The 15,863-nt window shown below is 35.9% G+C and overlaps 2 protein-coding genes across 2 annotated transcripts in view; one reads left to right on the top strand and one right to left on the bottom strand.

Moving 5' to 3' along the window:
• LOC129254196 (katanin p80 WD40 repeat-containing subunit B1) overlaps positions 1 to 8,853 on the bottom strand; it is a 28,048-nt gene extending 19,195 nt beyond the window's left edge. Inside the window, exons 1-4 of the mRNA XM_054892652.2 lie at positions 8,409 to 8,853; positions 5,762 to 5,892; positions 3,151 to 3,268; positions 395 to 495 (exon numbers count right to left, since the gene is read on the bottom strand). Of these exons, the coding sequence (XP_054748627.2) occupies positions 395 to 495; positions 3,151 to 3,268; positions 5,762 to 5,892; positions 8,409 to 8,436 (378 nt within the window). The 5' untranslated portion in view covers positions 8,437 to 8,853. The remainder of the gene's footprint in view (positions 1 to 394; positions 496 to 3,150; positions 3,269 to 5,761; positions 5,893 to 8,408) is intronic.
• A 535-nt stretch (positions 8,854 to 9,388) lies between these two features.
• Positions 9,389 to 15,852, top strand: LOC129254197 (UPF0598 protein C8orf82-like). Its single transcript, XM_064094874.1, has 2 exons — positions 9,389 to 9,802; positions 12,956 to 15,852. Exons 1-2 carry the CDS (start codon positions 9,478 to 9,480, stop codon positions 13,426 to 13,428), a joined length of 798 nt encoding a protein of 265 aa, XP_063950944.1. The 5' UTR covers positions 9,389 to 9,477; the 3' UTR covers positions 13,429 to 15,852.
• The last annotated feature ends 11 nt before the right edge of the window (positions 15,853 to 15,863 follow it).

Raw genomic sequence — 15,863 nt, 5'->3', positions numbered from 1 at the left:
TGAGTTTGTTGATCAAACATGCAAAATCATTTCAAGTCAACTTTTCAACATTTTGACTGGCCGGTAACCAAAAATAGTACATGAGAGAGTTTCATGAAAAAAATAGTCAATGATTTTCACTGGCGAATTTGTTCTGAGCCAATCAGATACAAGGATTTCAATGGCTTATAACAACAGTTAGTGAAAATCACTGTTTGTTTCATGAAATGGTCCTAATAACATAACCTTTACAATGACATCATCCCTAAATATATGAATATCTAACATTTTGCCTAAATAATTCCTACATTTTATTGTTTTCTCAGATAAATAATACATGTAAGCAACATCATTTTGCCCCAGTCCACGGAACTATGAAGGCAAGCAAAACAAGAATGATAAAAGTGAAACTCACCTTGACATTTGTATCTATAGAACCTGACGCCACAAACTCGCCGTATGGATGAAAGTCTATGCATTTAATACTATTTCTATGACCAGTCAATGTTCTTACACCTAATGAAAAAAAAAAAATCAAAACAATACAAAACTTGAAGTTTAAGTGTGCAGCCATCAGCTAATTAATAAGCAATCAATTTAAATAGAGTAATTTCATCAATCGAATTCTCAACACTAACATTTTGACAAAAACAGAAATGCCAGACTTAGGAAATCATTTAAATTTCACAAATTATGATACACACTTCTCAAAAGCCATACAGCTATATAAATTCATACTTTCACATAAAGCTCAAGTCAGATACCATCATCTGACGTGTGACCCGTCCCATCTTTTTCATGTCAAACTTGCCCAATAACTTTTTGAAGCTTTAATTACAAGAGTGTCGCTAAGGCGAGCACATAAAACGCCCGCCTGTATCGCAGAAAATTGAGTTATTGGACAAGCAAGAAAAGTGGAAGGTGGTGACTTTACCCTTGACCTTCTGACCTCAAAATCAATAGAATTGCTGGGATCTATGCTAGTATCATACACACCAAATTATATGAGCCTAGGTTAAGTTAAATTAAAGTTATCGCGTTAACAAGGACTTCAGAAGGATAAGATGAAAATATGTCACTGTGACCTTGACCTTTGACCTGTTGACCTCAAAATCAAAAGGCTTCCTGGGATCCATGCTAGTATCATACACACCAAATTATATAAGCCTTGGTTAAGTTAAGCTGAAGTTATCGCGTTACAAGGACTTCAGAAGGGTAAGATGAAAACATGTCAGTGTGACCTTGACCTTTGATCTTTTGACCTCAAAATCAATAGGCTTCCTGAGGTCCATGCTAGTATCATACACACCAAATTATTTGAGCCTAGGTAAAGATAAACTGAAGTAATCACGTTCACAAGGACTGCAGAAGGGTAAGATGAAAATATGTCACTGTGACCTTGACCTTTGGACCTAAAAATCAATAGGCTTCCTGGGATTCATGCTACATGTATCATACACACCAAATTATATGAACCTAGATTAGTTTAAACTAAAGTTATCGCATTTACAAGGACTTCAGAAAGGTAAGATGAAAACATGTCAGTGTGACCTTGACCTTTGGACCTCAAAATCAATAGGCTTCCTAGAATACATGCTAGTTACATACATACAAAATAATATGAGCCTAGATTAAGTATAACTGAAGTTATCTTGTTTACAAGGACTGCAGAAGGGGAAGGTGAAAACCCGTTACTTTGACCTTGACCTTTGACCTTAAAATCAATAGGTTTCCTGGGATCCATGCTAGTATCATACACACCAAATTATATGAGCCTAGGTTAAGTTAAACTGAAGTTATCGCATTTACAAGGACTGCAGAAGGGTAACATGAAAATATGTCACTTTGACCTTGACCTTTGGACCTCAAAATCAATAGGCTTCCTGGGATCCATGCTAGTATCATACACACTAAATTATATGAGCCTAGGTTAAGTCAAACTGAAGTTATCACGTTCACAAGGACTGCAGAAGGGTAAGATGAAAATATGTCACTGTGACCTTGACCTTTGGACCTAAAAATCAATAGGCTTCCTGGGATTCATGCTACATGTATCATACACACCAAATTATATGAACCTAGATTAGTTTAAACTAAAGTTATCGCATTTACAAGGACTTCAGAAAGGTAAGATGAAAACATGTCAGTGTGACATTGACCTTTGGACCTCAAAATCAATAGGCTTCCTAGAATACATGCTAGTTACATACATACAAAATAATATGAGCCTAGATTAAGTATAACTGAAGTTATCTTGTTTACAAGGACTGCAGAAGGGGAAGGTGAAAACCCGTTACTTTGACCTTGACCTTTGACCTTAAAATCAATAGGTTTCCTGGGATCCATGCTAGTATCATACACACCAAATTATATGAGCCTACTGTAGGTTAAGTTAAACTGAAGTTATCGCATTTACAAGGACTGCAGAAGGGTAACATGAAAATATGTCACTTTGACCTTGACCTTTGGACCTCAAAATCAATAGGCTTCCTGGGATCCATGCTAGTATCATACACACTAAATTATATGAGCCTAGGTTAAGTCAAACTGAAGTTATCGCGTGTACAAGGAAAAGTTAACAGACAGACGGACGGACGGACACCGAGCGTGATACCATAATACGTCCCGTCTAGGATGGGCGTATAAAAAGAAGTATATCATCAGGCAATGCTTTGTTAACTTATTTTTCTGATAATAAAATTCTACGGGTTCTTGTTCCTCTTTGATGCAGTGTCATATCTCCATTTCAAATGTGCACTCTCTGTAGTATTTCACACTACATCATTTTAATCTTCATTCAATAAAACAAGAAAGGGAACAGAAGCAGTACCATTATGCATGGATCAACCATGGCCCTGGGAGTGCTACTTGTTTTTTGCTTTTCAAATTTCTCCGGATCCATTTGATCTCCATTTAGTAGTGAAAACCCTTTTTTTTTTTCTTTTTGCTTTTCAAATTTCCCGGGACCAATTTGATCTCCATTTTGAATTAAAACCCTTTTTTTCTTTCTTTCTTTCTTTTCAAATTTACATCAGCGTCCCCAGTAAAAAAAAATCATTCCCTGGGCTCTGGGATCAACAAAGAAATCCCTGCAACAAAATCAACAGAAACAGACTTCACCACGCGGTGACAATTGAGACAACCGACATTGTCAATTGAAAATTAACTAACCTTTTGCTTTTTCTAGATCATATATCTTCATTGTGCCAGACTGCGAACCAGCAACCACCAATTCCTCACTGTCGTTGAATTTCACACTTTCAACCGATGATGTATGACCTGACAGACTCTGCATAAAACAAATATTTTGTATGAATATGTTGCAGAATTATATTAACTCTTAATTGGTTTACATTAACTCTAAATATGGCCTGAAATTCAAAAGAGGAAACACATTCGCAAGCAATATAACATCAATTAACATTTAGATGTATCGCTTTATTTTGTACACAATGGGCGATGTTAATTTCCATGTCGACAATCAGCATTGGTGTTACATGTAGGCCAAGTTTCACAAGGCACAGCACCAAACTTGAAATAAGGCTAGTGCTAGGAGTAATATCATAAGGTGTTAAGCAGTTATTGGTATTGGTATTATTTTTGTAAGCCCACATTCAGCATTGAAGCAAGGGAAAGTACATGTAGCCTGATTCTTGCTGCTAACACCAACAAATGATGTAAACAACACTGCTACCAAAACATCTACAAGAATGCTGTAATATCTTATACAGTGCGTCCCAAAAAAAACTATACACTTTTGAAATGGCTGCCAAATAAAAAATGTACCACTTTGGGGGAAAAGACTTATAGATATGAAAAGCCTATAAAGTCAACTTTCAAATGACATCAAAAGTTGGAAAACTATTCATGCTTGAGCGAGCACTGCCCACTGAAACAAAGGGTATGAAAATAAGGGTGGGCTGGAATTAGCCTTCCAATTTCTTTCAGGTTTTTTTGTTTGGTACTTGCAAAGTTGATCAGTTTGTTGTTTGTGAAAATTTAATGCGTTATTAAATTGAAATTTAATGCATGAGTGATCATGAATTGGGTGCAGCATTTTGTCTTATCATGTGGATCTCAACAATGTGTTCACGACAGTCAGGAGAAGAGGGGGTAATATGACTTAGGTAGGTGAAGTACGTTGATGGGATAAAGGTCAACAGAACATTTAGCAACCCCTCTCTCAATCTCAACCCCCCCCCCCCCCCCCCCCCGCTTCTCTCCTGCTGAGAGACTAAGCTCAGCTAGGCTGGGCAGGAACTAGCCTTACAGTTTTTTTGAGTGGTTAGTCCTTTGGAACTTGTTAAGCTAAATTAAGGAGTGAGATAAGTTTTGGTTTCTTAGGCAAATTTCATGAGTTACTAAATTGAAATTTAATGCATGAGTGAACAGGAATTGTAATTTTATTGTAGCATATTCATCTTGTGAACCTCAGAAGTGTGTTCGTGAGAGTCAGAGTAATGTGATGGTACCCGTTACAAGCAAGAGGGCGAGATATGCTTAGACTTGGTTAAAAGGGCATTCCTCGTCTTTTTTTTCCTTTTACAAATTAAAAGTCATATGTACCCTCCCCTCTCCACCTCCATTTCCCAGCCCCCCTCTCTCTGTCTCACTTCCTGCATTGTAGCCTATTCAAAACCTAACTGCCAAGTGACCGGTGGCTGATGGTCAGTTTTTTTTTCAATGATTACCAAGAAATTTAAAGATTATGATGATTAATGAAATAATTTATTGAAAAAAACTGAATGTTTGATTGATCACTTTGCACATTGAATAAGTTGATTTACTGATAAATTGTTGATTAAATGATTGATAGGAAAAAGTTGATGTCCCAATTCAGAATTAATCATTAAATCAACATTCTGCTCTGGACTTCACGCGTACATGACAATAGCCATCAATCTCTCAACAGGAGGGGAGGGCGGGAAAGAGGGAGGGGCGGGGGCTGAATGTTCTGTTGACCCTTATTCCATCAACCTACTTCTCTCACTTAAGTCCTATCTCACCCCCTATTCTCCAGACTCCCATGAACACTTTGCTGAGATCCACATGATAAAGTTGAAATGCTGCCCAAAAAGAGATCCAAATGATAAAGTTGAAATGCTGCCCAAAAAGTGTAATTTGTGTTAATAATTTATAGAATTTGCTTAAGCAACCAAAACTGGTCATGGTTGATCATTAATTTATCACATCGCGTCCTTAACTTTGCAAGTTCGAAAGGATTTGCCTCTCAAAAACTTACATAAATTGGAAGGCTAATTCCAGCCCACCCTAATTTTCATACCCTTTGTTTCAGTGGGCAGTGCTCGCTCAAGCATGAATAGTTTTCCAACTTTTTGGTGTCATTTGAAAGTTGACTTTATTGGCTTTCCATATATGTAAGTCTTTTTCCCCAAAGTGGTACATTTTTTATTTGGCAGCCATTTCAAAAGTGTATAGTTTATTTTGGGACGCACTGTATAGTAAAAAAAAAAATCAGCTTTTCATTCCTTTGCCAAATAGAGCAACTTCCCCCTCCCTTCATGACAGTTAAAACGGGGGAGGGGGGATACCAAAACCATCATGTTATTCAGTTAAAACCACATAATGGCAAGTTGGCAACATTTATGGTATAAATCACTTGCAAGTTGAACAACGGCTCAACATCTCGCCAGCAGAACTTGCTACTTCCGTATAGTCCTTTTAGCAAACAAATAACACAAAACAACTCAGCTTCCTCTGGTTTCTGGTAATGAATTGATTCATTCTTTCAATACCAAGGTAGTCAAACTTTAATACTTACAATGATACAGTTCTGTTTGCCAACAGCCCATAGATTGACCTTCTTATCATCACCACCAGTCACCATTACCCGGCCACTTCTGGGCCCAAGAGCCAGGCAGTTAACATTGCCGCTATGAGCGACCAGCTCCTCTGTTCAAAACATACAAAAAACAATTATTGAATTAGATTCCAGATTAGTCTCAGTAATAAAAGTTACATGAATATTTGCCAGGTGATGACTCAACAATGAGTTACCATGTACCTACAGTAATGTTGCTGAACATTCTACAATAAATTTCAGTTGTAGGCCTACCTTTTTTTTTGTTCTTACTGAAATCTTTAATTTGTATCAAAATAAATCCTCTGAAATGTCTCCAAACCATACATTCTCCACAACCCACATTTAAAAAAAAATACCAAAAAAAAGGCTGAAAACAGCTCATCGGATCCCCAACATAATCACATGACAGGCTTCCAGTATACAATTGGGCATAGAGGGACACTAAACTTAGATGCTGATGGAGTGGTGCCTGCCCTTGGCTATCTACACAACAAGGCTCTATGGCTAAGCTTATCTATGGCACTGCTGTAACAAGGGAAACAATGTCAGGGTCTCACCGTCTCAGGAATACCGTAAGGGGCCATTTGGTTTTGTTTGTGAGAGGATAACAACAATGTTATGACACCAAAAGATGATGCAGTTCAAAGTACTGTATACAGTGAAGAGTTGGACAGCTGTAAATATTGGGTGGAGATATAGCAGAAACTGCCCAATTGCACATGACAATTCCAAACCAATCAGGACCAACCAAACACAAAGGCTACATTTGAACTTTGGGGGTTGCCTATTCAATTTATCAAGAGCTGTAACTGATAGGATGAGGATGAATTACATTTCTAGAAAATCTTTCCAGCTTTTATTTTTGTTGTTGAAAACTCGCCAGTGATAACTGACCTCAGCCACCATTGCTTTGCAGTGTAGCCTCATCTCATCAATCCAACATAAAAATAAAGACCTTTCCTTTATGCCCTTACCTTGCTTGGCATACCACAGCCACAGGCAAATGCAGTGCATGTTTTTATTTATTTATTCATTTTTTTAAAGATTCATCAGGTCTGCATTGAGACCGCAGAGGCCTATTGCAGACAAAAATTTAACATATAAAGCACAACTCCTGAATAAATGTGAAAGTTTGATTGGTTAAAAATAGGGTTGCATATATTTATTCTGTTATGTGATAAGATATTAGACATATCTCACATATTCAGTAATATACTAATACATGCACATGTATTCAATACTTAATCAATACTTCTACAGGAAATCATGTTTGTACTCCAACTTTCTTTAGAAAGTATTACTCATTCTTCTTCCAGCTAAACTTCTGACGCACACACATTTTATGGGTTTCTTATTGACTATATTCCTCCTTCTTAATAAAAGGTCCACTCCCCCTAATTCAGAGTAAAGTTATGACTTACAGATTGTTTTGGTCAAGTGTCCAAGGTTGACCAACACCTGTTTGGCTGTAGAGAGTCTTGATCAGACCAATATAAAAGGAGTTCACTTCTGAACCCAAGTCAGATTGCTTAGAGATTGGTTAAAGATTAAAGATCGAGTTTTGGATCATAAAGAGTTTACACTGTCTGCAGAATTTATCTTTATCTTCAGAGTACAGTCACAGTTAGACTTACTCATGTATTTGTCATCATCATCAAGTTATCATTTTAATAGATATACATGAACTCTACATCTTGCAATGATTGACAAGTCTGGTTGAAAGCAAAAGTGCACTATCGATCCGAAGACAAAATAATTCTAACAATTCTCCCAGAAAAATTAGAAGTGCTAATAATTATAGAAAAATACAATTAGTTTTAGAATTAAAATAATTTAGCAGTAACTTTCTAAATATTTGATATGAAATGAAAGGGCAAAATTTTCTCATTTTGTGGGTTTTTTTAACATGCAGTCTTGCAGATCAATTTCAAATTAGGCCTAGGTCAAACATGTGTATTTTGTAAATGTGGACCTAATTGAAAAAAAAAATTAAACCTCGTTTGTTTTTTAATTACACATGTCATGATTGATAGAATGACATTTGATAGCAACTCTTTTTGCAACATAAGCCTCACTCAAGCCAGGGTTTATTACATGCCGCCGCGCACATAAAATTCAAGCCATAGAAGTGGTGTGTTGTGGACACCAGAAGTGGGATCGCAGCACGCGCGACGCGACCCACTAGTTAGAAATCCACTGCCAAACACGGTTCATGGTGCGAGGTTAGTATACTAATAGTACTAACCTCGCAATACGTGTGAGTGCATAAGCCTCTGTCTCAGATCATGGCATGCACGATCAAATTCATCAATCTTTTTTAACAAATCATGTTTTCTTTCAAATTTCATTTCTATTTCACTTCAGATCTCCTTGATCTCAACTTTCAAAACTCATTTCTCCATCACCACTGTCGTGGCACTCATTATTGTCATTTTCACTCTGCTTAGCCTTAGGCCTTAGCCGAGGCTCAGCTCATCAGCAGTCATCAAGCATTTTCAGACATGTCAGAATATTAATCATTTCAGTAATGATAAACCTGATAAAGAACTCTGAAATTTATATTTGTAATATTCTAACGTTGCACTGGTCCTGGATAGTGACTTACGTAGCTTCCATGCTCTTTTAGTCGCCATGTTTCCAAAAACACAATCCCTTTCCTTTCTAAAATGTTGATTAACTTAGCCAAGGACGATATGAAGTTAGCTCCTTCCAATTCTACGACCCACGAGCTCCTCTGTACCAGTCCAGTCCCGTGCTATTCGGTTGACAAGCGCGCCTCTCGCTGAGTAACGGGATCGGGAGCGGTGCTCAGTCAGAAAACTGTGTCTGTCAAGCCTGCCGGTTGCATTTGCAGGAGCAGTGTCCTGTTTTCGATTCCTGCTCTAGATGAAATTATCTAGGTCGCAGATAATACAACTGTTCCTGAGAGCATTATACGTATCAAATTCGGCCATAAATGTAAAATGATAATCCTTTTCTGTGAAATCAAGGCCCATTCACGTCAGGTCTGATAACGAGCGCCACCTCTTGATCCCACAACTTGCTCCTGTAATTTCTAACAAGGATGTTCATTGGATAAATTGTTCCCGGAAGAGAATATAGTTGTCGTCTGCTAGCTGTAAAAGAGAACTTTCCAAGCTCGCGAGCTATCGAAATCCCGGATAGAAATGAGAAAAGACCGTTATTATATACATTGCTTCACCTGACATGTGTGTGCTGCGCATTTAATGTTAGTATTATATTTGGGAAAAACAAATAAGCTAGCAGTTGTATTAGTTATGTTCCGATATTATCTTGTGTGGAGCCAATCGAGGACTTTGTCCAATCAAACTTCTTGGCTCATTCCGTCAATATGTTGCTAGTCTATGTTCTTTCATACTAGAATGAAAATATCAAAACGTCTAAAACAGTAAAAAGTTCATTTTTGCCAAATAGAAGCCATAACTATCCTCTCTCAAGTTTTTATTTTAACTATTTAATTTGATCTTATAATTCCTTTTGATATTTTGCCTTTGAATTGATTTCCGAATTATTTCAATTTTTATAAACAGGACACTCACTAAAGACTAAGTTTGCTATGTTTGTATTACGCAACCTCTGAACTTGTGTGTATTTCGAACCGCAGGATACATCTCTCTGACAAACGTCAAACAGCAATTATTTAGTCATTGAATATGTTTTACCTCGTAAATATTAGCAGAAAGTTTGGTCCATTAAACAAGATAAGGAACTGTCTATTTTTTCTTGAAAATACCGGCAAATTCACTCCAAAACTTGATGTGAAAGTCAGCCGTTTAGGAGTCCAATCTAGCAGAAATTGCACCACGACGACGCCCGCAGACTCGGCGAAAGGGATGGTGCTGAACCGTTCTCCAGCCCACTACGTGCAAGGTCAATCGCCCGAGCCCAAAATTCGAGAATACTTTTATTTTATCGACCATCAGGGACAGCTTTTCCTTGATGATGCAAGAGTTAAGAATTTCATAACTTGTTTTAAAGGTGAGTAGATCTAGTCTCATTAAGCCCCAGAACAGAAAGAAAAAAAGGGGCTTACTGAAGTGAAGACGAAGTGACGTGAGCAAGAAAGTTTGAGAATAAGAAAAAGTGGAAAAACGATCTCTACTCAAACTCAGATAATACTAAGAGAACTTCGGAGTGTTCAATGTCAAGAATGCTATTGAGCATGGCCAAGGCAAAGCTGCCAACTAATATGTTTTAATGATATTGATATTAGTATGTTTTTTCGTAATCAAAAGTGACAAAATATGATTTTTTATTGCAAAATATGTTTTTTGTTAAATTTGATTGGCATGCTTCATAGTATAATTTATCAATTTTTGTACCAAAATGTGTTTTATTCCTTCAAAATATGATTTTAATTGTGGATCAGTATGTTTTTTGGTCAACAGAGGTTGGCAACTCTGCCAAGGTACTCCAACATTCCAATTGGCAATGTGATCAATGTTGATGCCTGGCTTTAGTTGGATGAGGGAGCCCTGGGGCCCGTTTCTCAACACCGTCATAAGTCTAACTTCTTGACTAAATCGGAGATAGTGAGCTACTTGTCCGCTAACCGTTTCACGAAGCCCTCTTTACCAAGATCGGGTACAACAACCTCACTAAATATTTATGACACCTCCGAACCTGTCATAACTTCTTTCTTAATGACGTAGTGGCATCACGTGGGTAGACTATGACAAGCAAAAGTGCCTAGATATTTGAAAATAATAATCTTACGTAATCAATCATAGAGATTGAAATTACATCACCAAAACGAGTGGGATAATGCATTCAATGATAATTCTAATAAAAACAAACTATAAAAACTGTTTGTAAAACGCCACAAAACCATCCATTTTGAAATAGTAAAATGATTTGATCGATAAAGATTCTACAACGTCAGGCCATCCATAACTGGACTCGTATTTGTCGTTTTCAGACCCCAATTAACATTTGGATAAATGTTATCTTTAATTCATGCATAGAATTTGTCAAATCGTATGTTTCAGTTTCAAAGATTTATTTTTGTTTTTGTTAAACTATATTTTGATGATGTTTGGAATCGTAGAAAGGCGTATAATTATCATCATTTTACAAAGAAAACCGTTATGGTTTACTTTCGTAAACTATTAAAATTCGATGTCCCGGGGGTACCCATCTCAACGTACACATGTGATTTTCTAGTCATGAAATGATTTATTCATAATTTAATTTTCTCAGCAATTGAATGCTCCAATATTCATGGTCTAAGTATGTATGATGCATAATTTACATGTGCTATTATTTTACAAAGATGTATTTCCCAATTCATCACAATATTTGCAAATTTGTCATAATTTTTCTTTTTGAATATTATGCTATTTTGTGACTAAGGCTACGTCTCATCTGCTCTTTTTACCGATAGTATCGATATCAAGGTATTCTAGTTAGGAAGCCTTTCGAGAAACAGGTTTAGTAAGATTGGAACTATCTCCGTGGTTGGTGGATAAAGATATGACTAACTTGTCCAGGTGTTGAGAAACGGGCCCCTGGATTCTTTTATAATTTGGAATGGTATTCCTGGCCATGCTAACAAGCATGAGTCCTGAAACAACTTTCTGTATTTCATTTTTTTGTTCTTCATATTCAATGGTTGCTCCAGGCTGAAATTGGTGTAGGATGACCTTTGGTGATCTGCCTGGAGATGGTTGCCCTTATCTCAGAACTCCAGATTAATTTGCATATTTATTATATGACAAATTTTGTAAAATATGAATTTTTCAAATTGGATAGTTTGTATGAAAAAAGAGGCCCATGAATATAAATGACTTTCAAATTCCAACTGAAATTGAAAATAAATTAGTTTTATACTATTCAGAGTAAAAAAGCTGAACCATGGAATGAACATGTACATGTAGAAAGGTAAGTAGTATAGACAGGAGTTAAAGGAATGGCAATGTAGAGGTAATGCATTAATAAAAAAATAGGCCTATATTATATTTTTATTAAGGAGGCAAAAGGTGATGATAACAGTGGAAATAGAAATAATAGTTTGTGCTCAAAATGAATTCCTTCATTTATTTGATTGAACAGAATAAAATTAAATAAAAAATGAAAATTTCTTCAAATCAGATGTGAATTAGATGTGAATAACTTAAAATGCTTTTAAAAAAGCTTGGATGTTATTAAATTTTACATTATTTCACCAGTTAGAGTTCTATATGTACTGAGCGAGCTGCTCATGTCACTTCCCCACTTTTTATTTCACAATTCGTAATTACACAAATTGAAATTCTGTAAATCGTAATTTTTATCCAATATGCTTATAAAATTTTCAGTGTTAATTATACTTGTTTAATTTACTCTAAAAAATATTTTGCATACAGGGAGTACTACTTTAACTGGCCAACTCATCAAATTACAGAAATAAAAAGACAGTACCACCATTGCATAAATCATAGTTTTGATGATGGTGTACTGGAGTCAACAATTATCCTCAGTAGCCTTCTACTGTTCTTTACTAACCTCAAAAAGAAAAAGGTTTAAAAAATTCGGCAAGATTTACCTGAATTTGACTCAAGGAATATTATAAAGGTGTGAACACCACTATCATAACTACCACCATCATCATCGTTATCGTCATGATCATCAATATTCATCATCTTCATCATCTTCATTTTTCATTGTTTTTTTTTATTATATATTATAGCAAGTGCTGGCTTGTTTGATTTTTTATATATACATAATTGATACTTTAATAATTTGTAATTATCCATTCTGCTCATAATTAATATATGTTTCGGTTTGTCATATTTTCAAGCCTTTTTTTGCTTTCAATGGCAATCCATCTTCTGCTTCTGATTTTATACTAAACGATATATGCCTGATTATTGTCAATGTATATTTGTTACGGTATATTTATGTTATATTATATTGTTATGTAGAAGAAAAATAAATAAAAATAAGAATTAATTCTTGGTTGTTTAAAAAGGGGAAGGGGGTTCTGCTGCATCCACTCCCGTTTGAAAAACCTGTTCTCCAGTGAACTGGGCAATATGATGTTCTTGATATTTAAAGTGTAGTGATCATTAACTATTAAAGAGTGTATGCAGTATTATTTGCCATTTTACAAGCTGTGTCTACCACAAATTTTTCTCTCCTTGTGTGTTGCAGACAAAAAGTTCCTGGCCTTCTTCTTCAAGCGACTCAAACAGAACTCATTTGAGCATTACAAGGATGCCTTCCCTTATCTATCACCCTGCGGAATAGAGAGAAACTTTGTTCGGTGTGATGATCGTCCAATCGTGTTCACTCACATCATTCCCGATCCAGACGAGCCATCCGGACCCGGACTTCTCTCCTGTAACTTCACCGGGGATGCGGTCACCGTGAAGTTTGAACCAGGGAAGGTGTGCATGCTCCCTGTGAGTGGTCGCATCTACCATCCAGCACCGCACAAAACAGGAGGAGTGGGACTGATCAAATCCAGTATCGCTATTGACATCAGCACTTGCTTTGAGTTTGGGGAGAAAGGCGAGTATTCCCCTCCAACACATCTCACCTGGCTTGGAAAGAGATACACTCTGACCAATGAAGTCCTTGATTTGATGACCGATAGTGAAAAAAGTGAGTTGGAAGACAGATGAGATAATGTATGACAATTAGAGAGTTACAGTTTTAAACTGAAACTTGTGATATTCCCAGACCTGTGTGTTTTGTTTACTGGATTGTTAACACAATGGACTGATCTGGAGTACTGATATTAAATGATGTCAAGCAATTTATTTGTGATGATTTTTCTATACCGGTACACCTGCACCTACATAATCGGGCTCTCTCCTATTCAAGTATCAGCAGTTCAGTTGGGATGAATTACTCTTTAGACAAGGAGGTAGAAGTGTGCATTAAATGGTGCATGCATTGATAAGTAAGTGTATGATGACGTATTAAATTCAATGCAAATTGTTTGTCATTTGACACCTGTATACAAATAGAACCTTGGGACTTCCGATGACAGGCTTTCTTTGATCAGATCATGACTTCCTTCTTTTCCATTGCTTTATTAAAGGGAAAATTTCATCCTGACAATTTGGTTTGAATAATTGATTCTGATAAAGGCAGAAAATTTGACAAAAATATTGATGAAGGTTTGGTACATGTACATGAAAGAATAATAATTACATGTATGAATTATTAACGTTTTAAATTTGTGCTTCCAGCTCCCCCATATATCATGTACAGGGTGTAACACACATTTTCTTTTTATTTAATGGAGTTTTATGAATAAACAAATTTTTCTTTAAGAGGGTATGAAGTTATGTCTGATGATATATCCACTGCACCATGGACCTCCTACTCCAACTTTAGGTCCATGACTGCACAAATGAAATCACTTCATAGTTTGGAGAAAATGGCATTTCAAGGATGTGATTTCACACAACTTATGGAAGAGCTGCTCGTCATCACAAAATTAATTTTTGATGGATTTCCTTAATTCATCACCAATATTTATCTCTTATTTCTCTGTTTATTTAAACCAACCTTTCATGGTGAACTTTCCCTTAAAATGCCAGATGAGTAGAATATGGAACATCATTTGTTGCAACATTGCTAATTATGTAATTTAAAAAAAATCAAAGACAAAAGAACATTTTACATCTCTTTTAGTTTCTAACTTCTAATTGAAGATACATGTATGTTTTGTAAGTCAATTGATAGGCACATCACAAATGCATGTGTAATTTTGCACAAGTATCCTGGAGATTTTTCAAGGCACAGTTCAGTTTCTTTGGTGGCTGACTGGCAGCGGTCATGAGATCAAAACTGGGTTTATGTTTGGAATGTCATGATTACTTTTTTCAGTGTGGTGCATGAATTAATCATGTTATTGATCAATGTCCACCTGTAAACCAATCCAGCTTCTTGAATCAAATGTTACTTACTTGAAAAGTATTGGTATGTGAAATTACCTTCATCTGCTTTACTTTTATGATTGATGTTGAGATAGATACAGTGCAAACTTAAAAGACCGAAATGATTTAATCCAATTTATTACATCAGGGCCCCGTCTTACAAAGAGTTATGATTGATCCAATAAATCGTAACTCTATGGAAATCCATCAGTGTCATAATTTTTTCTACAGGAAATTTGCAAAATGTCCTCTGTAAACAAAGGAGAACACACCAAATTGCCAAGAAATCAATGAATTAATGAATATACATCATATCTATAATTTTTTTGAACAAACATATATTTTATATGTTGACATTGCTAGCTTTCCATAGTTGCTTGATCGGATTAATCGCAACTCTTTCGTAAGACGGGGCCCCAGTATGACCAATGAACAATCTGTTTATCATAAGTTGAACATAATAATAAATTGATAATAATAATAATAGTTGCTTGTATACTTGTACATGATCCTTCAGCAAGTTCATTGTCTGTTGCTTTTTTTTATTTTGAGAGGGGTTGCAAAATATGTTAACAATATTGACTAAATTGACTCAAATTTCAATTAAAAAATATAGTGGGATTTGTCATGGCAACACATGTATATCATGACTAAGTAGAGAACATGCTACAAATTTGTCTCAAATTATCAATTCTTGCAGGTTAGAAAAGGAGGAGGGTCATTAAAGATTACAGGGTATACATGTACTTCAAAAATTTTATTAGACTTCTTTTTTTCTTCCTGGTTGCTGGTATTGTGCACAGATATGAACTTTGTGCGAGTTTAAACTTGGGACGATATAGCACTATTGAGGTGAAATTATCAGAGCTGATATAGCATCTAAACAGTTTCAGTGTAAGCTGCTCAGATTGAAATCACAAGACAATACACCATTTTTTTTTCTGGGGCTGTAGAGTGTTAACTAATACAATATATTGTGGTAGATTGATGGAACTTCCCTCCTCTCCTTTTTCGTCCCATTCGACCCAAATGCAGGTACTTCTCAAATGCAACTTTTATTATGTACACATGCAATACCAAATGTATTACATTGTAAATATCAAAGTTTATGTTATATTTAACTGTATGATGCAAATTCAATAAATGAATGAGACAGTAGTAATCAAAAG

The sequence above is a fragment of the Lytechinus pictus genome, chromosome 2 (genome assembly GCF_037042905.1).
Source record: "Lytechinus pictus isolate F3 Inbred chromosome 2, Lp3.0, whole genome shotgun sequence".
Lineage (NCBI taxonomy): Eukaryota > Metazoa > Echinodermata > Echinoidea > Temnopleuroida > Toxopneustidae > Lytechinus > Lytechinus pictus.
The sequence above is the reverse complement of the archived record's forward strand: the minus strand, read 5'-3'. Positions and strand labels throughout refer to the sequence as shown.

Coding starts and splice junctions, on each gene's coding strand:
- LOC129254197 (XM_064094874.1), top strand. CDS start 9,478: ATGTTTTACCTCGTAAATATTAGCAGAAAGTTTGGTCCATTAAACAAG. Junction 9,803..12,955: donor TTTCATAACTTGTTTTAAAG/GTGAGTAGATCT, acceptor TGTGTGTTGCAG/ACAAAAAGTTCCTGGCCTTC.